The 25,994-nt window shown below is 35.2% G+C and overlaps 1 protein-coding gene across 3 annotated transcripts in view; it reads right to left on the bottom strand.

Annotated features, from left to right (window-relative positions):
• The window catches only part of RBM27 (RNA binding motif protein 27), a 56,431-nt gene extending 30,725 nt beyond the window's left edge, over positions 1 to 25,706 (bottom strand). For 2 of the 3 annotated variants that reach the window (XM_008569073.1, XM_008569071.1), the window contains exons 1-8: positions 25,479 to 25,706; positions 13,962 to 14,080; positions 10,943 to 11,067; positions 7,254 to 7,345; positions 6,392 to 6,585; positions 5,408 to 5,668; positions 3,109 to 3,372; positions 1,203 to 1,337 (exon numbers count right to left, since the gene is read on the bottom strand). In XM_008569073.1, the coding sequence (XP_008567295.1) occupies positions 1,203 to 1,337; positions 3,109 to 3,372; positions 5,408 to 5,668; positions 6,392 to 6,585; positions 7,254 to 7,345; positions 10,943 to 11,067; positions 13,962 to 14,080; positions 25,479 to 25,537 (1,249 nt within the window). In that variant the 5' untranslated portion in view covers positions 25,538 to 25,706. Of the gene's footprint in view, positions 1 to 1,202; positions 1,338 to 3,108; positions 3,373 to 5,407; positions 5,672 to 6,391; positions 6,586 to 7,253; positions 7,346 to 10,942; positions 11,068 to 13,961; positions 14,081 to 25,478 lie in introns of all 3 variants that reach the window. The other variant, XM_008569070.1, reaches the window with a different exon arrangement.
• Positions 25,707 to 25,994: the final 288 nt, after the last annotated feature.

Here is a 25,994-nt window from a genome sequence, read left to right on the forward strand (position 1 = left end):
GCAATGAGTCAGTTATGTGCTTTGTCATTCAATTCTAGGTAATTAGGTAGATGTTATTTATTTCTATTGACAAAGACAAGAGTGGCAGAAGGTAGAGATTTAAAGAGAATAGGTTTGATTTCAGAGAGGCAAAAATTTGAGGAGACAATAATAACTACAATAATATAATAACATCCTTTATAGCTTACTAGATGCCAGGCACATTTTTAGATGCTTTATATGGATTAATTTACTCCTCAAAACAACCTTAACAAGGTGAGTACTATTATAATTCCCGTTTTACAGAAGAGAAAATTGAGATAAAGAGAGGTTAAGTAACTTGCCCAAGGTCAAAGAGAGTAAATAATGGAACCAGGATTCCAACCTGGGCTCAATTACTTTGCTGAATTGCCACTCTACGACATAAAAGAGATGAAGAAATGTTCAGGAGGCAAAACAAACTTTATGATAAATACAAAAAAAAGAACATATCCACAAAGTTACCTGACTCTAGAGAAAACCTCATAATCTGACATTTTTAATAACCAACTACCTTTTTTTAAAAATGCTTTTGGAGATGGAAATTTTTCAAAAAAGCCTTAGTAAACTAAAAACAACAAAACACCTAAGAAGTAAAAAGAGAATGAGAATTCAAGAAAAAAATGTATTGCAAGGGTACTTCTAAAAGTTCATGGAAGGATTTGTATTAGCTTTCAATTCTATTTTCCACAAACTTTTTGAAGTACCCTCATAATACAATTAAACATGAGTGTTACAAATATCCTAAACACTAAACATTACAATTTAAACAATGCTATCTTTACTTTGGCATGTAAGTTAAATATTAGGCATATTTTACCTGACCTTTTGTCTACATATTATGAGCTAAGCCTTATATTTTAGAAATTCAGTCAGAAAAAAATTTTCTGAACAGAAGCTTTAAATTAAATTTCCTTTAGAGGAGACTAAATGTTGCTACTCTGTGGCAGAGCAGACTTCTCCAAAACAGAAGGCCTTGTTTTTCTCTCCCCATCACACAAAATTAACCTATGATTATATATATATAGCATAACTACACAGTAAACTACATTGTGAATACAAATAAAATTTGCATAGTTACATGGTCCACAAGAATAGAAATTAATTATATTTTTAATAGGGTAATACTATGAGAAAACATGGCTCTTTTATACCCTAGCAATTTAAAGTCAACATTTACTTACGTTCTGATACTGTATAAAGGAGGTTCTGGGGTAAAGGAGGAGGTAGTCTTGCTCCCACTGGTGCAAGATTGGGCACTGCAGTTGTCCCAGGCTGGTCACGGCTGTTTATCAAGCTTGACTGTGTTATAGGTGGTCCTACAGATAAGAAAAAGTGAAAGGTAGAGCATTAATGTTTCCTAATAAAAAGATTCACTGTCCTAGTACTAATTTGGATATTCATACTTAAAATACCTGCTTCAGCTTTGAACAAAATTAAGGAATTTGATTTATGTAGGCAGCACTGTGAGTTGTATAATTAATTAAAATGACACTCTTAGTTCTGGAACAGGCAAAATTAATCTAGGGCGAAAAAAAGCAGAACTGGTTGCCTCTGGGAGTGGAGGTGTAGAATGACCAAGAAAAGGCTTGAGAAAACTTTCTGGGGTGGTGGTAAAGTTGTATGTTACTCTTAAATTAATAAGCATGCTTAAATGTTCTAATATCTACGACATACTGTGAAAAGCATCAACAATAAAAATGGACAGATGGAAAGCTATGTGATAATGCAAACATAGTAAAATGCTAACTGTAGAACCTAGATGGTGAGTACATGAGTACAATTTTTTCAACTTTTCTGCTTGCTTGAAATTTTTCAAAGCTAGATGTTGGGGGAAATGACATTCTTGGATTTAATTTTTAAACAAATATGTCCCCACAATAAGATAACATCTCTTCTTATTAGAATTTCTATATGATGCTTCTTTACCTGGAAAATAAAATCTCATCTTGAGCTTCACAATTATACTGTTTACATAAAAATTTACTAAATATTCACAAACACTAAGTTAAAAGAACAATATTTCTATTGACCAAATCTATGCACGAAACTCCTGCAAACCCTTATCAACTTTAATGTGTTTTAGAGTACTTCACTGCAAGGAAGCTCAGCAATGGGTAGACTATGCTAAATTATTTTTGCAACTTCTTTTGAATCTATATAATTCAAAAGGAAATATTTTTAAAAACTGATAAAAAGTACTACTTAAATAAATTTTTTAAATAATAATTTGTTCTTTTAATAATGTCCAAGTAGATATTTTCTTATATATTTGCATACATGTAAACAATTCATAATTTTTTCAAATATTAATTTAAAAATTTAGTCTTAATTCTGTTTCTGCTATACTAGCAACTGTTAATAATGTTTTTCAAATGACCATTTTTAAACATTTCTCATTTTTAATTTTGGTGGATGTGATAATGGCATATTTATTATTTTTTAAAGAACAAGAAAAGCAAAAAGCAATCCTTATCAGTAAAGAGATCCATATTGAAGTATATACTAGTAAAATGATATGACATTTGGAATTTACTCCAGCCAAAACAAAACAACCCAAAAAAATGTGTGGGAGAGTGTGGCATAAATGAGATACAAATAGCTAAAGACTGATAACAATTGAGGCTGAATGACGGTACATGCAATACACATATTATTCTCCTGCCTCTGTGTATGCTTGAAAGATTCCATAATAAAAAATTTTAAGCATTGTTTCAAAGTTCTTAAACAAATTTTCTTTAAAGACTGGGAAATTTCATTAAACTACTGGCATGTTCTTTCTCTGACATCTTAAAAAATTGTCTTTCTTAAGATGCTACCAACTAACAAGATTTTGACTACAGGGTATTTTCACTATAGGTTAGACTACTACAGATAAAATTTACAATGGAGGTACTTCAAATAACACCACGTAACAATGGATAGAAAGAAAGAATAGCATCTTAACTATAGGAATATATTTCAAATTCCATTATTAATTTAGTTTTATAACACTTTGACTGGAGTGCCAAGTTAGCTAAAAGGGATGAGGTTCTTCTCAATAGAATTCTTCACTAAAGAAAGGAAGATTCGACCAACATATATACTTACTCGGTATGGGAAGCACAACGGAAGGTGGAGGTTGACCATGTCCTTGTGGAACAGGAAGTCTCATACTATGGCCAGGACCTGGGCCTGGGCCAGGGCCAGGGCCTGGCATTGGAGGCATTAACATCCCAGGAGGTGGTGGAGGAGGAAGCCCAGGAGGAGGGGGTGGAAAAGGAATCATACTGGGCAGAGCAACTTCATCAACAACGAGGGGATCATTTCCATGATCAAACTGACAAAGGTCACCAAGTACACAAAATCCTCTTTCTGTAAGAAAAAAGAATCTTTTTATGATCTACCTAGAGTTCAGAAAACAAACAAGTCCCTGAAAAACCCACCAATCTGATTTACAAAATGGTTTTTTCCAAGGAGTCTAAAGCCTTCTTAGTGTTATTCTGTTAATTATCACATATCCCCGAGGCTCAGGCAAGTGTATTCTCTACTTTCTATACTACGAAACTACGACTTGTTGAAACAGCAAATAACGGGGTCAAAAACTGGCTATTAGCTATTATTAGATTAACCCATTTGCTATTAAGTTTTTATAATAAAAATCCATATACTTTAAACAAATGTCAATTTAGCAAAGGCTTGGTGGGGTTGGGAGAAGCAATAAAGGCCTTGAACTAGGTAATTTAATTTCAAAAATCTATTCCCATAATACAATTCTAAAGCAACCATTCTTGCTATATCTGTAAGTTGAAACTTTAGTTTAAAATATTCCAGTGAGCATTATGTACCACATACTTCACTGCAGCACTGTTTGTAATAGAAAAATGTTAAAAACATCTCGAATGTGCATCATTAAAAATAAGTTAAACATATTATTGATGTACTGAATACTAAGAAGCCTAAAAAAAATACTGAGGAAGCTCTTTATTAATATAGAATGACTGCCAGGAAATACTAAGATAAAAAATATTATACAAAAATGTGAATAGTATACTCGTATTTACTTAAAAAAAGAAAGTGAGAGAGAATATGTATATGTATTTGTTTATATATATATATGCATAGGCTATCTTTGGAAAGATATACAAGAAATTAATAACATTAAGTTGGCCTTGGGAAGGAGAACTCTGCTGGGAGACCAGGGTGAGGATGAGGTAACACTTCAGTTATGATTTGAATCTATTCCCCACTTAAAAATAAATAAAATGTAAAAATATATAATTATTTATAGAAAAAAAATGTTCTGATGTCCGCAGCTTGCTTGAAATCATACAAGACAGGGAAAAGTGAGTGGGAGCATAGATAAAAATAAGATTGCCCATGAGCTGGTAACTATTGAATGAGGTGATGAATACACCGGTGTTAATTATATTATTTTGTCAGCTTTTATAAATATTTAAATATTTCCATAATAAAGAACTAAAATAAACTCATACATACTGATTCATTCATTCAAATGGAAACTCAGCAAATCAAACTTGCGAAGTACAGTATACATGCTTAACAAATTCCCAGCACCAAACACTACACTAAGAAATTATTATTTTGGGCCAAGCCCGTGGCGCACTCAGGAGAGTGCGGCGCTGGGAGCGCAGCAGCGCTCCCGCTGCGGGTTCAGATCCTATATAGGGATGGCCGGTGCGCTCACTGGCTGAGCGCAGTGCGGCCTGAGTGGGAGCATAGATAAAAATAAGATTGCCCATGAGCTGGTAACTATTGAATGAGGTGATGAATACACCGGTGTTAATTATATTATTTTGTCAGCTTTTATAAATATTTAAATATTTCCATAATAAAGAACTAAAATAAACTCATACATACTGATTCATTCATTCAAATGGAAACTCAGCAAATCAAACTTGCGAAGTACAGTATACATGCTTAACAAATTCCCAGCACCAAACACTACACTAAGAAATTATTATTTTGGGCCAAGCCCGTGGCGCACTCAGGAGAGTGCGGCGCTGGGAGCGCAGCAGCGCTCCCGCTGCGGGTTCAGATCCTATATAGGGATGGCCGGTGCGCTCACTGGCTGAGCGCGGTGCGGCCAGTCTCAAAAAGGACAAAAAAAAAAAGAAATTATCATTTAGTGTCCACCAAATTTTATGGTATACTTACAGTGTTTTAAGTAACAATAAGAACAAAAACTAAGAGTTAAATGTGAATATTCTTTTGACAGGAGCCAAATCATTAAATCAAACAAGTAAATAAGCATATGCCAAAAGAGATTCTTCCCTCCATTCATTGCTTTTAACAAAATCTGAACTGTAATTAAAAGGTACATAATACATGCAACATTTGCTTTACTAGTACTTTTAGGTACAATATAAGAGAAGGCAGTGATTCTTACCATCATAATCTCTGCATCGCCTCTTTGGTGGTGGGTTTCGACCAAAAGAATTGGAAGAGCTATGATTGTTATAGTAATTAGACCAACTCTCAGTTGTGTTTTCAGAGTGGTGAGCAGGTGCGATCACAGTAACAGTGCTGGGAATAGACTGTGCCCCGGAGGAATACTGCTCAGAAGAGTTCGGAGGTGGTGCAGACACAGGCACGTAGGAACTCTCTAAGTCATTCCTTTCACTCTTAAACTTTGATCTTTCCCTGTGCTCTGCTTTAGAGACAAAATAAAAACATGAAACAGAGAGATCAGACATTTATGTTCTTAAACTATGTTTATTTTCCTACAGAATAAGATGAATGTTGAAGTAAACTTACTGAGCTATCCATATTTCAAACTGCTCTCATTATTAATATATCCTAAAAGCAGGAACATCAACAATGTGACCATCTTGACATCAACATCAATTATACTTCATGAAAAAGAGTTAGCTTCTCCACTGATACTTAATAAGAATGTTATCCAAGAATTGACTTCCAAATTGATATCCCAGGAGATCAGTGGTTGGGATCTCAGTAATCTACTTAAATTTTTATTTTAAGTTTTATAAACCTAGGCAACCTTACAGCAGATCAATTATTTTTAGGAAAAAAACAAAAACAAAAAGCAAGAGCAGACAACCTTCTTCTACCAGTGATAGCTTTGTTGATTAAAAGATATTTGTACCAATTATACAAAATCACTTAACTCTAGACATGTACTATGATACGCCTATGAATAGTTTCTTTTCAATCAAATTCTCTTGGCTCCATTCCAAGAATAGAGCCCTGTCTTTGTAAGAAAATCAATATTCAGTTTTTTGAGACAATTCCAGTTTTCACTTTGCTTGGACATATTAAGAGTACATTTATCTTTAAGAGAATTTCTTGTATCCTTGTGATACAGGAAGATAAGTGACTACAGAGTTTTTAGGAGGACATCTCATCTACTCACCAATATTCCTATTTGGATCTCGGTCTTTGCTGTGCCCCCTACTTCGGCTTCTACTGCGACTCAAGCCTCGGCTCTTACTCCGACTCTTACTCCTGCCTCTTCTCCAGTCGTACTTCTCACGGTATAATTCATTTCGCTCATAATACCGGTCATAGTCTCTCCACTTGCCATCTTCTCTTTTTCTCTCACGTGTCCTATAATACACAGATATAAAAGCCATAGGCTATAAAAACCAAGTCTGCAAACAAATCTGTAGTATGAAATACTCTCCTTAAGTCACAAAATTCATAACGTCTACGCTTTTTCAGAAAATAGTAAGACCATCACATAAATCCTCTACTCCATTACACAAAAAAGGAGAAAACATTCCCACTTCAGTATACTGGGTGGGGAGAAATGAAAAAAAGAGGTGAAACCAAAGTATGGGAAGGGGTAGGGGAAAACAGAAAATGAGAACTAGAAAAGAAAAAAGCTCAAAACAAAATTTTCCTAAACAAAGACCAATTTTTTAATGATAAGTTGATGATTCAATATACAAACTGTGCTACTTGTAATATAAAATGATATGGATGATTTTAATATTGAGCACCCCTAACCAAATGGAACATTTCATTAACATTCTCTAAGGAGCCTGCTCCCACCTCTGAGCTCTTGGGGAAAGCACATAACGATAACTGTTTATAAAAGAAACAGAAAGTAAGACAAGGACAAAAAATAGAAAGAAAGGAAAAAAGAAAGATAATATTCTCCTAAATGAATTTAGAGAGGAGTCAGTACACATGTTAAAAATTTCTTTAATGCCCTTGCAAGGCAAGTGAAAAGTGAGTTATCAACATTTTCCTAATTAAACATAAACACAAACCTTTGTTCACTAGATTCTGAACGAGTCTTCTGGGGACTAGGATATTTCTTTTTTCTGACATCTCGTTCTTCCTCTGCTGGCTCCTGAAATACCTACATGAAAACATTCATTAGAAATAAGAACACTCCTTCTATTATGAAATTACAAAACAAATGCACCTGATAATCTTTCTGGCATGAGAGAGCACATAAATAAATACACTGAAATACTGTGGTCAAATCACATCCAAAAGAATTAGGCAACAGTAGAAGTAAAAGAGATGCTCAGGTCACTTTAAGAAGCAGTGTGTTAATTTTTAAATGTTAATCTAAGGTAGGGAATGGTAGTGTAGGTTTTTTTTTTTTTTAATGGCTGACTGGTTCAAGAATCTAAACCCTTGACCTTGGTGATATAACATGCACTCTAACCAATGGGCCAGCCCAACAAGCAATTCACTCTTTAAATTGAGATAGTAGAAATAGCAAATCTCTAAGTATTTTAAACTAAAATGGTTTATGTTTTCCTAATTATAATCACACATATAATTCATTTCAGGAGGACTTCAGATTTAGCTCACAGAAAAGGTTTCAGAAACAAATGGTTAAGTTAATAAATGTTATAAAACTAAGTATTTCATATAAATTACGGAAAAATGATTTCTGAATTAATGGAAATGCTAAGCCTTCTTTTAAAGACTAACAGTCAAAAATGACCACAAATAAAAAGAGAACCAGTGATTTTATTACTGTATTTAAACAAAAGTTGACCTCAAACCCGATGTATGAGAGCCTATGCTAGAGAAAGGTGAAATAATGTCATTTGCAAGAGCTCAACAAATGCCCATCTAATGGAAAAGCTCACTTACACATACCCAGATCAGAAAGTAAGTGGATGGGCCAGGAAATAACAATTTAATAAAGTCCAAGCAACATAAAACGGCAGCCACAATATGGCAACCATACGGTTCCAGCAAAAACACTACGTAATCATTAGACTGTCTCTAAAAAATTCTCTCTACCAATTTACAAGAAATACAGAGGATGTGTTACTCCACTGGGATGCAATCAGCAAAATCCAGACTGTAAAAAACTCTACGGGACAAATAACCGAGTTTCTTCACAAACAAAATTTAAGGAAAAAGAAGAGGTAAAGAAAAAAGGAACTAATGCAGTGTGCTTCACAAATCATGGCACATATTTCCCAAATTCTACCAGCACCAGCATGAGTTGTGCCAAAGATCTAGATTCTTGCATGTGACTTCCCGTGTGACCAATAGTCTAATTACAAACAACTGATGGTATAATGTAGCTGATGATCAAGGAAGAAAGACAACTAACCCTTAGATATGCTCTCCTGTATCCTTTTCAGAGTGATTGTATGAATTGAGCACAGACCAGAAAAATAATGGATTTGCCAAAGTTATGTGCCACGTCAAACCCCTTCCTTCCACATTACCTAATAGAATTACCGTAAACTATTACATGAACTATTTCTTATGTCAGTAATTACACTTAAGTTATATGTAAAATCTTAGAAAATGAGAAATACCAGAAAGTGTCAGTTGGGGTGGCTCTACACAAGCTGATATTACCCATTTTTCACAATTTTCAAAACTAATATTAACTACAAAGATACAAACGAACTAGTATAACAATTTGTTTTTATTAAACTGCTCTTTCAAAACTCCAGATAATGTAAATTTTCTCTTAAATTCAAACCACCTGCCTTTCAAACAGATACTTCTAAACCACAAACCTTTTCTAAACCACCGACCTTCAACAGAAAAGGACACATGCCACAAAAACTTTTACTATAAAAGATTTAATCTATACCATAGACTAAAAATTATATACTATAAAATACCAAAGAAAAGTTTCTATTTCCGTTACTTGAAGAAATATACAGGGAGACAATCCTACTTTATGATTACAGGGCATGATATAAAAACAAAAACACAGGCTGGCGGGTTAGCTCAGTTGGTCAGAGTTCAGTGTTATAATACCAAGGTCAAGGGTTCAGATGCCTGGACAGGCTAGTAGCCAAAAAAAATTAAAAAATAAATAAAAATAAAAACGTGATAACAGTCTCAGTTGATCTTAATTAAATACAGCCACATTTTGTTTTCTTTCAATGCTGGATCAGTTCAATCAGCCTAGTATTTAAAAATGAATCAGAAATGACAACTAAATGATATGTGACCCTTAAAATAAAACCTTCACTGGAGAGGAAAAGAACATGCTATAAAAAAGGGACATTGTGGGCTGGCTGGTTAGCTTAGTTGGTTAGAGCGTGGTGCTGATAACACCAAGATCCAGGATTTAACTTCTATTCTGGCCAGTAACCAAAAAAAAGGGGGGGGGGGATGAATCAGAAATGACAACTAAATGATATGTGACCCTTAAAATAAAACCTTCACTGGAGAGGAAAAGAACATGCTATAAAAAAGGGACATTGTGGGCTGGCTGGTTAGCTTAGTTGGTTAGAGCGTGGTGCTGATAACACCAAGATCCAGGATTTAACTTCTATTCTGGCCAGTAACCAAAAAAAAAAAGGGGGGGGGGGGGACACATTGTTGGGGCATCTGACAAAATTGGAATACAGATAGTAAATTAAAGTTTTAAATTTAATGGTATTGTAGTTATGTAAGAGAATATCCTTATTCTTAGGAAATACACACTGAAGTATTTAGGGGTCAAGGGCCATGATGAATGTGACTTACTGCCAAATGATTCAGAAAAAAACAGTTACAGGTAGAGACATGTAAAGACAACAAATGGGGCAAATCTTCAATAAGTGTAACTAGACAGATGTCATATGGGTGTTTGGGGTGCTATTCTTATAGTTTTTAAGTAAGTTTAAAATTACTGCTAAATAAAAAGTTTTAAAAAAATCATTTTGTCTTCAGAATAAATGCAATAAAAACAAATGTTGGGAAATATTTCTGTATAATAACCAACATTTATGTGCCAGGCAATGGACTAGGTACTATATATATGTATATAAAAATCTCATTTAATCCTCAATAAGTACTACTATAATCCTCATTTTACCAATGTAAAAGTGAGACAGAGAAGTTAAGTAACTTGTCGTAGAGCTGATATTTTAACTCATGAAGCCTGATTATAGAATCCACATTCTTACCATAAACTATATTGTCTGTATAATAAAAGGAATTACAAATGAACTCTATAATTTCCTTCTTGGTTCAATTAGGTTACCTCTATAATCATGTTTTTATACTTCAACATGGTAGAAACATTTTTCTTTTCTTTCCAATGTTGACAGTAATGTTTATAATTAAATTAACTATTAAAAAAAACTGTATATGGTTAAAAAGAGTAAATGTTTCTCTATATACTGTACATGAAAATGTGTTACCTAATGATTTCTCTTGAGGTTTCACTAATACTTTATTTTCAGTCAAGCCTTTATATTTAACCATGTTTCCTTTTTCTAAACGTCACTGGATAGGATTTCTCTGAATTCCTCACTGCTACTAACATATTTTTTGGATTTCTAAACAAGCTATCTGAAATTTTTCCAACTCTTAAAGCCCGAGGAAGTAAGCCTGATGAAGAATATGCCCCATTCCCAAAACCCAGAAACTTCAATTAATGGAAAATTACTTCTAGAAAGTTCAACTCCCAACTAAGGATACTGGTCATAGGATCTAAGAAGCCCCCAAAAACAAATGAAAAATTCTGCATTACCTCTTCTTTAATTTCTTCTTTTTCTTGGACTAGTGGTTTTGGTTCAGGCTTAACTGGTTCCAAAGGTGGAAGGTAGTTCTTAGTATAGAGACTTTCAAATAGTTTGTCCACAAAACCTGAAGTTTCTAAGGAAAAGAAATAAAACTTAAGTGTTGCACAAACAAAAGACAGAAGTCTGACAACACATTGTTAACAAAGCTCAGGAAAACAGGATATCTTATACATTGCTAGTGGACCTAAAAACACGTCCTACCTTATGGAAGAGAATCCCACTTTCAAGTTTTTAAATCCTTCTTACATACTTGCACATGTGCAAAATCATATATACGTAAGATTATCTGTTGGAATATGTAACAGCAAAAGATTGGGAAACAACTCAAATTTCCAAAAATGAGAGACTAAATAAACAAATTATGGGACAATAATACAACAGAATACATAGCAGCTGTATAAAGAACTATTATCCATAATATTGGATCTAAAAGACATAGGACTAAATATTTGTATGTATTTATATCTGCATAAAGAAACTGAAAGGACACAAAATCTGACAAAATTGTGTACCGCAGGTGGGAAAGGGACAGATATAAACAGGTAAGAGAGACTTTTCATGGTATACCTTTATATTGTTGGACTAAAGACACTGCTCACTCCAAAAATTTAATTAAAAATATTTTTAAATCAATTGAAAAGAATATTGGCATGAGAATGATATGAAAGTACCTTTCTGTGTTTTACTTAAAGGCTGCTCTATTTTAAAACTTTTTCAGACTAACTGAATAAACCAGATAAATTTACTGAAAGTATAAATGTCAAAATATTTATTTTGTCTTATTAAAACCAAATTTAAATAACTTTCATTGGTCCTACCCTAAACACTGCTAAAGAGCACATTAAAAGCACATTAAAAGCACAGTACAGGCAATTATTACGTTTTACATAAAAAGCTATTTCTAAAATGTCTATTTTTTTCTTCAGAAAAGGATCTTCTCAACTTTACACTATTAATTTGTGTGGTAATCATTTTTCCATGATTATCAAACTGTTAACTCTTATTAACTGTTATATATAATAATCTTAAAACAAATAAATTAATCAGACCCTTCAAAAGCCTTTATAATTAGAAGACTTTCTTCATATGCTTCTGTATTTAAAAAAATTTTTTACATGTATTACCTGTGTATTTTGAAACACATAATAGCTCAATAAAAAAGCAAAGATAAACATTAAACAATATTCAAGAATACTATTATTAGGTTATAAAAAAATACAGATGTTCATTGAATACCACTTTAATATGTAATACAAACAGATATAAGTCTACAGCTGCAATGTCCAATAGACTAGCCATTAGCCACATGTGGCAGATTAAATTAATTGAAATTAAATTTTAAGATCAGTTTCTCGCCATATTAACCACACTTTAAGTGCTCAGTAGCCCGATGTGGATAATAGCTACTGAATTGGAAAGTATAGATATAGACCACATTCATCACTGCACAAAGTTCTATTGGATAGTGCTACACAAGGAGACATAGTTACAAAGCAGATAACATACACAAGCAGATAACACTGATTTTATCTCTAGTGGCAAATTTATGGCTATTTATTTTCTTCTTTTTAAAATGTATTTTATAGTTCTTCCTCATGTATATTGATTTAGAAATGCAAAAAAATTACTAAAAACCTTTACATCATTTTATAACAAGGAATTCTTAGATGTCTAAACTTACATTTGCCTCTTATCCCAAATATCTTTACTATGTTTTTCTTTTTTCATGGCTCTACATTTCACATGACTCATCTTCATGTTTAATGTAAATTAAGTCACGTAAATTAATAACACTTAGGTAAAAAAAACCCCACTCATCTGTACTAAGGAGGAATTCTGTAATAGTTTTGGTTTTTGTTTTTGTCTACAAAAAAGCCCTAAAATGCATGAAAAATATGTAATCCTGTGTTTCAGGCTGAGCAGCCATATTTACTATCTTTTCTTTCTTAATGTATATTTGAAGTAAAGAGTATCTTCTCATCACCAATAGCTAGATCAACTGATAAATGTGTGTCATCAACTGATAAATGTGTGTCATTCACATTCCTGTTCATCCATTCAATAATATTTATTGAACATATTCTACGTACCAAACACTGAAGGCTCCAAGTCTCCACTTTCAACAAAAGGAAGGACAAACAAGGGAGAGATAAACAGGCAAATAAACATATGACAGGGAGTGACAAGTGTCATGAAAAAAATAAAGCAGGGTTGGAAAGAGGAGAGAATGACTGGGGACAAGTACTATATTATGTATAGAGCACTCAGGGGAAACTGTTTTGAAAAGATGACATTTGAAAAGAAACCAGAAAGATGTAAGGGAGGAATTCATGTGCCAGGCAAGGATAAAATGAGTTCAAAGGGCCTGAGTTGGGAACACATTTGCCATATTTAAAAAACAGTAAGGTGATCAATGTGGCTAGAGTGGAACAATTGAGGGGGAGTGGTAAGATATGCAGTCAGAGGGGCAGCAGGGGAAACCTCATGGAAGCTCTGCAGAACATGGAAAAGTCTTTGGTAAGAGGATGGGAAGTTAAAGGCACAAAGAGAAGAGGATCATGCCCATCTCTTCTTGGATATCAAGAAGTTCCAGCCAAGAGAGAAAAAAACACAGATGGGTTCCTTGTCTTAAAAATTAACAGCAAGATTAAGCAGCTTCATTATCCTTAAACTGTTACATCCTCAACCATCAACTAGGCTCTGTCCAAAGCTACAAAGTACCCAACCACCACCTAAAAAGCATTAGAGCTGCCACTGCCTCAATGTAGAAAAGAAGCAAAGAAGGAAAGGAAAAACACAGTTCTACCAGAACACATGATAAATAATTAGGCGTGAATGGGTATATTCAAGTATTCAAAGGACCCTAACCACTTTCTTCCCTATCAAGCTTATATCTTCAAGACTTTTCAGGAATTTTTAAATTCAAAATCTTTATCTAAATACTTGGTTGAGGCCCATAATAATTACCTTTTTGTAAAAAGACATCAAGTTGATCAGCACAAAAGGCTTTCAATTCTTTCTCAGGTTTGTCCTTCTTCACCAGTGCTACAACATAGTTGGCTAAGGCTGAAGGATCAGCATCACATCTAGTCAGACAAAGAGAAAACAAAAATTTAAAAACATATCTTTTTCAAACAATGGTGTCATTAATAAAGTCCAGCCCTATTTTGGAAAACCAAAGATCAAAAGCTTTACTTTAAAAAGTGACTGCAAACAAAGGCAACTATTATAATAAACAGCAGGTACTCATACATACTGTTTAAGTGAGATTTTCCCGTTCTGCTTATTTCTGTAAAATACCTAATTTAGCTCCTATTTTTGAGGTTCTAATTACACCAAGAATCTTGGATCAGGTCTACATTCATTTGCTCTCTCAATGTTAATACAGGAAAAGAGTGGCAACTGACTCTTAAGTTGCTATTTGGCTCCCAGTCTATGGAAGCACTGTCGATAACACCCTCAGAAACTTTATGTTCCATGCGACCAATGAGGAAAATGCAGGGGAAGTGGTGGGATAGCATTCTCCTCTCCTCAAGGCACCACTCCCTACAACCGCTGGCAACAGTATCCAAAAATGGCTATGAATTCCACTACCAATCTTCTCAATGAGTAGCTTGAAGATCTTTTTAAAAGGTGAGAACACAAAAAGGATGGCACCGTAAATACTACTGGCAAACACTTTAGCATCTATAAGCAAGAAAGAAAAGATGTAGAGGTTAGAAACAGAAAGGAGAAGAGAAGTGATAGAAGGGCAACATAGATGACCTTTATCTACTTCACACTTTTTCTTGTCAGTAGTAACCTTTGACACTCAAAATTTTCTCCTATGCCAGGGCAGCATGTGATCCTTGGGTTGCCAACTCCTGATGCATAACAATTTGTCAGACTTACTGTTTTATCTACAACACATTAAACTAAAAGTTTTCATGTTGTAAACAGATATAACATATATGTATATATAATATTCTAAATTTCTCCATAAATGCATATTTAAATAATACATATCCTTTGTGGTTCCATAGGGTTGAGAAGGTAAAATGAAAAAATTCAAGGTGACAGTAAATAAAATGATTATGCAAGCAAAGTGATCATTTCCCTATAAAACACTATTCAAACCTAACTAATCTTGTTCTATAATCCTTCCATCTCCACTGGCAGCTAGAAAGTTAAAAAGTGTCAGCTCAAGTGTATCAATCACATTTTCAAAAATTTTATGAGCTTAGTAAACAAAAGAAAAACCAAGCACCAGCACCCTTCCTTTCTTCTAGTTTCTGTTTTTAAAGTTCATAATTCAATAAAACAGCAGAACTTTTTTCATTGCCAATATTAACACTGTCACGGAAAAGGCTGGTTCTTTAAACATCTGCACACCAAATTCTTTTTTTTTTTTTTCCTTTTTGTCTTTTTTCGTGACCGGCAACGGATCACAACCCTCAGTGTCGCACCCACACCGGACCGGGACCAGCAACGGGATCGCAACCCTTGGTGCTGCGCCCACACCTCGCTCAGCCAGTGAGCGGCTGGTCTGTACGTGGGATCCGAACCCTCGGCGGGAGCGCCGCCAGGCTCCCAAACGGCTCACTGTAGCAATGCACCACCGGGCCGGCCTAAGACAGTAAATTTTAAGTGCCCAAACCACACACACACACAAAGGTAACTATGTGAGGAGATGGATATGTCAATTAGTTTGTAGTCATCATTTCACAATGTGTGTGTGAATATATATATTAAGAAATCACATTGTAGAGCTGGCCCCATGGCTCACTCGGGAGCGTGCGGTGCTGATAGCGCCGAAGCCGCGGGTCCGGATCCTATATAGGGATGGCCGGTGCACTCACTGGCTGAGCGTGGTGCAGAGAACACCAAGCCAAGGGTTGCGATCCCCTTACCGGTAAAAAAAAAAATCACATTGTATTGCACACCTTAGTATATAGAATTTTTATTAAGAAAATAAAAATTTAAATTAAAAATAAAAAGCAAAAACGTAAATATATGTAGCATTTCCATCTTTAAAAAACCTTACACATGGGCCGAGCCCGTGGCGCACTCGGGAGAGTGCGGCGCTGGGAGCGCAGCAGCACAGAATTTTTATTAAGAAAATAAAAATTTAAATTAAAAATAAAAAGCAAAAACGTAAATATATGTAGCATTTCCATCTTTAAAAAATCTTACACATGGGCCGAGCCCGTGGCGCACTCGGGAGAGTGCGGCGCTGGGAGCGCAGCAGCGCTCCCGCCGTGGTTTCAGATCCTATATAAGGATGGCCGGTCCAGTGCGCTCACTGGCTGAGCACAGTGCGGGCCGTCACAAAAAGGAAAAAAAAATCTTACACATACCATGCTCAACTTAGCTATTCTATAAATACCTTAAAATAAAGATGTGTAGGTAGACCTAATTTTACCTGAGACCAATAAGATATTTGACCAGAGAGAGGGAAAAAAAAATCAAATTTTTACCTTTACTTAGAAAATTCAGATCCTGAATAAGGACATTCTAACATAGAAGAAAAGGATTTAGAAAAATAAATAAGAATGGCAAAAAATGGCAATGTTATTTTCTCGTGTCACCAGAACTTTCAAGGAATCTCATGACCTGACAGGTACAATGCTGGGTAGGTAAGGACGTGAAGGTTTCTAGTGGGAAACAGGCAACACAGGGCTTAACAAACCCAGATATCTTTCACACATATTCAGTATTCAGACTCTAAAAATAAATGTAGACTTAGGCTGCTTCTGTTGAAATACACATTGATGTGATGGTGTTAAAAATCAAGAGGAAGAATTATGGGAAGGTAAAAGAGTAGAAAAAGACTAGACTTCAGGAAAAAGAGAACGATCATAGATTCTAAACAGTTGTTCAATGCGAGTGATTGAATGACTATCAGTAACTGAATTCTGCACCAAGTACAAAAGCACGTGTACAGTCAAAGGAACAGTACCATTTAAATTTAACAGCTCCTAAGATGTATCCATAAAGTGCACTATGAAGAAAATTACCTGTCTGAAATAATAAGTCACACTAATTGAATGGTGAAACTTAAATACATTGGGGAGTTTTGTGCTGTAATTTTCTAGACCTTTATGATTGTTCTTATTCTTTCAACACACTGATCCCTTACTGTATAACCTTTAAAAACTGCCATTACAATACTGTAGCTGTGATTAAGATGCTAACAGTAGCCAAACAAGACTTCCAGAAGTGTGTCACAAAAATCTGAGCATAACTAAAACCCTTGATAGATTACAAGACAAATGTAGGACCACCTCCCTCCCCACAAAATCATAGCTTCTTACTTTTCTTACCCAAGAAGTACCCAAGAAGAGTACTTAAAACCTTTTAGATATTTATTTGGAATTAAAGCTATGGGAATCCACTTCTGCTTGACTATAAGAACAGGCATATTTTGGAATGAAAGAGATTTTGAAATTCTGGATCCATGTCTATGTTAAATATAGATGTTTCTAGACAAGAAGGGAATTTTACTATAACAAAGAGTTTAGAAAAAGTAATAACACCCATTTTAAATTACTATTCTACTACAGTGTCAACTAAATTTGTAAAGACAAATCCGCTCAAGATCAGGCAGACAGCATACTTGTGGAACTAAAACTCAGCTGTAATTTCACACAAAATTTATTTCACAGCACATACATTTTTCTAATGTATATCTGCACAACAAATTAATGTATCCTAAGTCTTAACTAACAGCTACCTTTTGGTTAAAATGAAGAATCAACAACAACAAAAAATTCCTAAAGCTTAATGTAAGTTATAACTATGGACTCCTTAAAATTCACATCTTTCAAAATAATGTTATTAAGAACATGCTTCAATTATCTTTTAAAGTTATTTAAAAATCAATTAAGAATGATTTTTTTATTAGGGAGAGCTAACAGAAATGTTGCACTAAATATGCCTATCTATAAAAACCTTAACTTTGTCTTTTTCCTCTTTTAACAAAATCTCCATTGAAGATATATTACACATTTGCTGAGCTGACATATCAGCTTTACAGAAGGTTTCAGACATATACTCAATCCCCAGATCAAAAAGTAAAGGTCCTACTTTTGGCCCCACGCCAAAAAACACTACTAAAAACCCATTACAGTCTATTTGTTTTATGAAAAAAGCCAAAACTACTAGACCTTTTCCACTTTGAAAAAAATTTACATGTTTCTGAATATGGGCCTAATTTTAAGTTCTAACTTAGTTTGATCTTTGTTTCAGAGGTGAGACAACTAATGAATGTGCTATTGAGTCACAGGGAAAAAATCTCCTGATCCTAATGTGTATGAACCACCATTAAAAATGTTCATATTCTTTGACCAGTAGTTACACTTACGGGCAACTAGACTGAAGAAATAAAGGCAAATATAGAAAATATTACTAGCACCTAGAGACATTAAAAATATATATGTTTATTGTATAAAAACTGCATTACTTTTAACAGAAAAAGTAGAGTCAAGTTGACCATTCTCTTATTGTTGGATGTTTATGAAATATTAGGAATCTCTAAAGTGATGGTTATAAGTGCAATATACAAATATGAAAAATGCATTTGATGTAATGTGCTGTGGTTTGAATGTTCCTGCAAAGCTCATGTTGAAACCTAATCCCCAATATGGTATCTGAAAGTTCGGAGCCTTTAAGAAGTGATTGGAACAAGAGGACTACACTCTTATGAGTGGATTAATTAATCCCTTATGAATTAATGGGTTAATAGTTTAATGGGTTATATGGGAGTGAACTGGAGGCTTTATAAAGAAGAGCAAGTAAGCATGTTAGAATGTTCTTTCTTAGTCCTTGCTATGTGATATCTCACATTATCATGCAACTCTATAGAGTCCACACCAAGAAGAAGGCCCTCACCAGATGTGCCCCTTGGGCCTTGGATTTCCCAGCCTCCAAAATTGTAAGAAATAAATTTCGTTTTCTGATAAACTACCCAGTTTCGGGTATTCTGTTATCAGCAACAAAAGAAGGCCCTCACCAGATGTGCCCCTTGGGCCTTGGATTTCCCAGCCTCCAAAATTTTAAGAAATAAATTTCGTTTTCTGATAAACTACCCAGTTTCGGGTATTCTGTTATCAGCAACAGAAAACTAATATGTAATGTTAATGGAGAAACCAAGATACAAAATTTTACATTGAGTCTTATTTTGGCTACATAATAGTTCATATACAGAAGAGAAACTAAAAATAAATATCCACAAATAATTTTACTTTCTCTCCTTTCTATATTTTCTGTAATGTAATACCTGTACTTTTATTTTAAAAGAATGAAAGTAAATTTTTAAAAAAGTCTTACTCTGAGGACCTGTGTTCAGATTACTCTTTTTGTAAGTCAGTACTTGAAAAATAAGTAAAAATGGAGTTGATTTTAGAACTTGTTAATATATGCTAAAGATATAAAATACCGGTACTTCTATTTCTTTTCAAATGAAAGCTTTCTGTCTTAGTCTGTTTGGGCTGCTAAAACAAACTACCTTAGGCTGGGTAATTTATAAACAGAAACTTATTGCTCACAGTTCTGGAAGCTGGGAAGTCCAAGATCAAGGTTCCAGCACATTCAATGTCTGGTGAAGGCCTATTCTGCATAGATAGTGCCCCCCATATGTCCTCATATGGCAGCAAGTAGGCTCCCTCCAGACTCTTTTATAAAGGCACTTATCCTATTCATGAGAGCTCTGCCTAATGACCTATTACTTCCTGAAGGCCCCACCCCTTAATATTATCACACTGGGGATTAAGTTCCAACATATGAATTTTGAGGAACACCAACACTGAGACCATAGCACTTCTGTCTTCCCCTTAATTAGTTAGGAGCTTTCATGAAGGAACAGAATGTGGAATACCTCTAGTTTATTTGGGGGGAAAATATATGCATACATCTGTCTGTTGCAAACGCCACTTTGATATCAGGACTATAGCTCCTCACAGTACCCAGGAGCTAAACAGACTCACAAAATTAGACTACTAAAAAAAAATCTTACTTTTCTAATTGTCAACCAAATTAAATATACATATGAGGATGTTCATTCATTTAAACATGTACTGATAATGTACTAAGTGCCAAGCATCTTGCTTGGTAATGGAATTACTTTCAGCAACACAGACCTTGCCCTGCAGTCATGTGGCCAAAAAATGAACATGAAAACAAATAATTATAATACGAAATAACAAACAGTATAAAAGAGATTAATAACGGTGTAAGTAACAACACTGGGAGGATGAGAGAAGACAGTGGTAGGAAACACAGGGCTATAAAAGCAACTTTTGGCTTCTAGCCTGTAGATACTAGGCCAGGAAGAATGAAGTCAGACATATTAAGGAGGCATACCAAAGGACATAAGAACAAATATGTTCCTAAATTAGAGACTAAAATTGGCCAAGAAGTCTTCTGGACAAAATAAGTCCTTTTTCTCTGAAATAGTGAATGGTCTCCTTAAACAAGTGCCACAGCATTTAGAAGCACACTAATTCTTTGAAGCCACTAAGTATGCTTTAGAAAATTATCAGTAGTTCTTAATTTTAAGAACATTCTTCCAAAACACTCATTTAACCCTAGTAGTTTATTTATCAGAAGGTCAGCTCTAACAGCTGCTAAATAATGATTTTTCCTCCCATTTAGGCAACTGCAGAGACTAGCCAGAGTTTAAGTTGATAATGATTGCAAACCTATAGCAGTATGTAAACTCTAGACTTCAACAAAATATACTCACCATGACCACTGAACCAAGAAACATGAACCAAGAAAATAATCTTAGTTTGTGAACCTTACTGCTCCCTTTTCCATCATACTCCAAGATGACAACACACTCAAACTCCTGGTGCACTTAAAAATACCCTGATATGGCCAGAACTCACAGAAACTGCACACCAAGTCTATGACTTTCATTAGCAAGTCCTGTTCCTACTTATAAGACCTACAATGAGACTCTAGCTCTGCCCTGTACTAGACTGATTTTTTTTATTAGTGACAGTGATACTTAGCATTAATAAGCAAAATACTTTTGCAGAGTTTAAANTACCCTGATATGGCCAGAACTCACAGAAACTGCACACCAAGTCTATGACTTTCATTAGCAAGTCCTGTTCCTACTTATAAGACCTACAATGAGACTCTAGCTCTGCCCTGTACTAGACTGATTTTTTTTATTAGTGACAGTGATACTTAGCATTAATAAGCAAAATACTTTTGCAGAGTTTAAAGTATTTTCATATTTCAAAAACCATAAGTTTCTTTATATTTATAGAATGATTCTGAGGTACACAAAGCACTTTTTATGGTCTGCTTCATTAATACTCTTATCATATTTGTGAAGTAGGTAAAAGGCTATTATAATTAGAACTGTTTAAGAGAAAGGTTAGACAATTTCTCCAAAGTTACACAATGAATGAAAGATAGATATGGAACTAGAAAAAAAAAATACCTTGATTTACAGAGTGATGCTCTATTAGAATAGACAGATAGATGCAACTGTCCAAAAAGTTTACAAACTATATCACGCCACTTTTTTTTTTTTTTTTTGGCTGGGTGGTATAGGGCTCTGAACCCTTGACCTTGTGTGTTAAAAGACCTTGCTCTAACCAACTGAGCTAATCAGCTAGCCCCCATCTCTCTTTTCAAAACATACACCAAAGACAAATTTTTACAATAAGCCCAATAAGCAATAGTGAATTGCATGTTTATATATATATTTTTATATATTTATAGATATATTTATATATTTTTATATATATTATACATTTATGTATTATATATATTTATATATTATTTATAAATATTTATATATTACATATAATATAAATAACTTAAAACATTCCCCATTAAATACAATATACTTTAGTAGAAATGCAGATTTGTTATTGAAAAATGCTTGCCTGAACTTTCTCTTAAACTTGCAGAAATTTCTTCACTGACTTCCTGGATTTACTTAGAACCTTACTGTTAAGAGGTTTGCATACTTAAAATGAATAGTCATTTCTCAGATAAACGTGCATAATTGTGCATAATCCCTACACAGTATCTACGACTAAGGTATCTAGGATATTTTGAAAATTGGGAAAGATGAGTACCCCAAACAAGATCTGTGACTCTAGTCTGTTCATTTGACCATAGGGAAAGAGACAAACTTCTTGAAAGATATGGTTTCCCTTCCCTTTACAGCACTGCCAAAAAAAAAATGGTGGTACTGTTTTTTTCCACTCAGCTAAGGAGTCATTTCTTCCAGGTTACCTCCTTCTGTCTTTCCTCTACTAAAAGTAATAGATATTCCACATCTACAAAAGGAGTGGAAGGTAACAGATAAGCTCTAACAGCCCAAAACATTTCCAACTTGTCTATAGGAAATAATTACATGTGAACGAGATTGGTTTAGACAAAAATAGTTCCTTACAGTTACATGCCTTTATTTCACCAGTGACAAGATGTAACATACTTAAAAATCCCTAAAAGTTGGAAGCTTTTATAAATGTAGTTTACTGTAAATTAAGCTAAATAAGAAAGTGCAACAGGAAATCTTGTGCACAACCATAGTTTTTGATTCCAACCTAGCCACTGCAACTACATTATCTGAAAGCCTAACAACTGCTCTGAAAAGCTACGTTGTAGCAACATGCCAATCTGCCATGAAAATTTTCTTGAATCTGGAATATGCAAAAAGTAAATTTACAAACACAACCCACTTTAGTATATCATTCATTACATTTTAGGATATCTAAACAAACAAAAAATAATCTCCCATGACAACACACCAAGAATGAAAATATAAGTGATATCTATATTTACATTTACTATTTCTTATTAACATCTCCATCCAAAACCATTACTCACATGAGTTAAAAATAAGTATTTTTATTTTGTAGTTCTAGGAAAACCACCTACATTGCCAAAATCTAAGTAGTGATATTAGGTCTTAAAAAAAAAAAAAGCCCTAAAGGAGCAACAAAAATTTTTTAAAAAGAAACGAATGATGCATGCTTTAAGTTGAATATATAACTCAAACGGAGAAATTAAACTCCAGTAATCATTTTAAGAGAATTTTTACTTATGAAAATTGCAGAATTATACTTATCAATCTAAATAGCAAAAAAAAAGCCTAGCGAAAACACCTTTAGCAAAGCTTCTACCCAAACTAAATTTTGACATTAAGAAAAAAAACCCTTCAAAACAGAAAGCACTACCCAGAGTAAAACATTTTAGGAAGCGTTAAAAAAAAGAAAAAGTAAGAAAAAGTAAGGAATTATAATGTTAAAGTTGTTATCTTCTACTCAAACCATAAAATATACTTTTAATACTTGTAAAAGTATTGAGTAAAAGGACCTCTACCAACAGACAAAATCAGAGCTTGTATGAAAAATTGTCAAAAAAAAAGGCAATAGGAACAGTAGCTGTACAAGATAGAAAGATTTTTTCTTTTTTTCCCAATCTTAAATAACATAAAGTAACAATAAAAACATTTTTTAAACATACAGAACTTTTCCTTTTTTCCAGGCTTTTCCAAATATGGTCAATTTCTTAAATCTTATTTCCCACCTTCACCACAATCCATTTCCATCTCTGTGCTGCAACACTCTTTATTGTAGAAAAGTATGATGCACATTCAAGAAGCCATTGTTCTTTTACAAAACTTTCAAATGTATACAGAAGTCATTTTCACTATAACTAGACCACCACTAATCTAAAACTCAGAAGCCTTTAGTACATATTTATTCATTCTTTTATATCTGTGCTCTCTACTCACACTTCTCATCCTCAGAATGCAAATACCACTTCAGACATCAAAATTCCCCTAATGCTGCCTACCTTACCCATCCTACTAGCTTCATAAGGCTGACCCATTGGATTACAGATGACTCTCTTCCTAGAGTTACTTTCTTCCCCAAGAAACCAAGATAGCAAAAAACAAAACAAAACAAAACAAAAAAACAAAAAACAATAACAACAAAAAGCCAACCCACACACAAAAGTTAGTTAAAGCTTCTCAGGAGGACCAGGAAACAGATCAACAGGGAAGTAGTTTTATGCTGTCTCCCAGCAACCCAAACTCATGCCTCCACACCTCTCAAACTACTCCCTATTTCCACCTCTGAAAAACACTGAATTTTTTCAATAAAGCAATCTGATCTTTTGAAGCAAAGCCGCCCATCTCTTCTTCTACCCTCTTTCAGGCAGAAAACTCTAACCTCCAATAAAAGGGTAAGTAAGCAGAATTGAGGAGGGGGCACGAAATGATCCTTTCCCTTCCACTACTTTCCCATGCCCTCTTTCCAAAGAGGTAAAAACATCTCTCTCCAACCTTCCAGCTTTTCCTCTCATCCCCCTAGGAGATCTGTTGCAGAGCCTAGCTATACTCCAGTACCCCAAATAAACATTCCACAACCCTCCCTCCTTAAAATGGTTATAAAACAAAAACCTACTATCTCTGCTATCCCTTTCAAGCCTTGCAATAATACACGCACAACCATCTACCACCACCCAAAATATTTCAAAAGGACAGGTATCTCTCATCGATTTCAGCCCCTAGACAATAATCCTACACTCGAATTGTTTTCAGTTGTACTCTCAATCTTTCAACAATATTTACAAAACCCTTACTCTTTCTACTACCCTTTTTATTCCTCCAATACCTGTATCTAAAAATCCCTAGATGCTGCAGGTACACCCCTTTCAATCCTTTCGCCAATAATACTACATACCAGTATAGCCCTTTCAACCCTCAATTATACTTATAAAAACCTCAATTTTTTTTGCCAACCTTCAATGGTATCTAAGAATTATCAGTTCTCCTCGTAGTATCAACTCCTCAATATTACCTTAAAATCCTTTACTACTTTGCCATCATACTTACCAGCTCCCCAATAATTTCTAAAACCCTTCAATGTCCACATAGCCCTTTCAGCTACTCCTTATTTTTCAAATCCTTCAATATCCTTAAACCCTTATAGCTCACCAATAATCCCTAAAAAGCGTCAATGTCCCTGCTACCTCTTTCTGTCCTAATATTTTAAAAAGGCCCTCGATACTCCTTTTAGCCCTAGAACAGACCTTTTAGTCCGGAATAATACTGTTTGTAAAGCCCTCGATATCCTGCTGTTCCCTTCAAGATCCCAATATTCACATTTTAAAATCTCCCGATAGCCCCGCTAACCCCCTCAGTTCTCAAATAACAGTATTTTAAATCCCCTCACTATCTTTGCTACCCCTTCTAACACCCCAATATTTATATTTAAAAAGCCCTCGCTGTCCTTGCCCGCCCCGGTCCCACATCAACACCGCCTCTACGCCCCAAGCTCCCCCTCTTCCTCCTTCGTTCCCCCACCCCCTCCACAATGGTGATAGTACTACAGAGAAGACACCGCCGGGACCTCCCGGTCGCGGTCCCTCCGCACCGCACCCCCCACTCCGCCTCCCCTCCCCCCACACCCCCGCGGGCCCCCAACGCCCACGTTCGCCGGCCCCGGCCCAGGCCGGCTCACTCACATCGGCTCCAGTAACTTGGCCAGCCAGGACTTGAGGGCATCCACATCCTCTATGAGCATGGTGCAGGGAAGGCGGGCTTGGCCGCCGCTCCTCTTCAGGCCTGCCGTGAGTCTCCACTCGCCGCCTCCTCACGCTCTCCCTCACAGCTCCCGGTGCCCCAGCCCACCGGGCATCTTACGAGACTTCAACCTACTCTCCCGGCCGGGGCCTAACAGGAACTAACCCAAGCGCCCTCACTCAACGTAGCATGAAGGCTCAAGATAGGCGGGATATAGCACCGAGCGGCGGTGCTGATAGCCAATAGAAGAGAGAGGACCGTGCGCGCAAGGCCAATGAAAAGGCTCGCTCGCCCCGCCGGCTCGCCGTACCCAGTCAGGGAGGAGGGATATAGCAAGGTAGGTAGAGAGCTGAAGTGAACTCCTGGTGCAAGATGGTATCTTGGAGAAGGTGCTGTGCCTCTTAAAGGGGCTGCGCGCCTTTTTTGACCACGCCGCCGCCGGCCGTGAACTACCGGTG

The sequence above is a fragment of the Galeopterus variegatus genome, unplaced genomic scaffold (assembly GCF_000696425.1).
Source record: "Galeopterus variegatus unplaced genomic scaffold, G_variegatus-3.0.2 Scaffold462, whole genome shotgun sequence".
NCBI classification, from domain to species: Eukaryota; Metazoa; Chordata; class Mammalia; order Dermoptera; family Cynocephalidae; genus Galeopterus; species Galeopterus variegatus.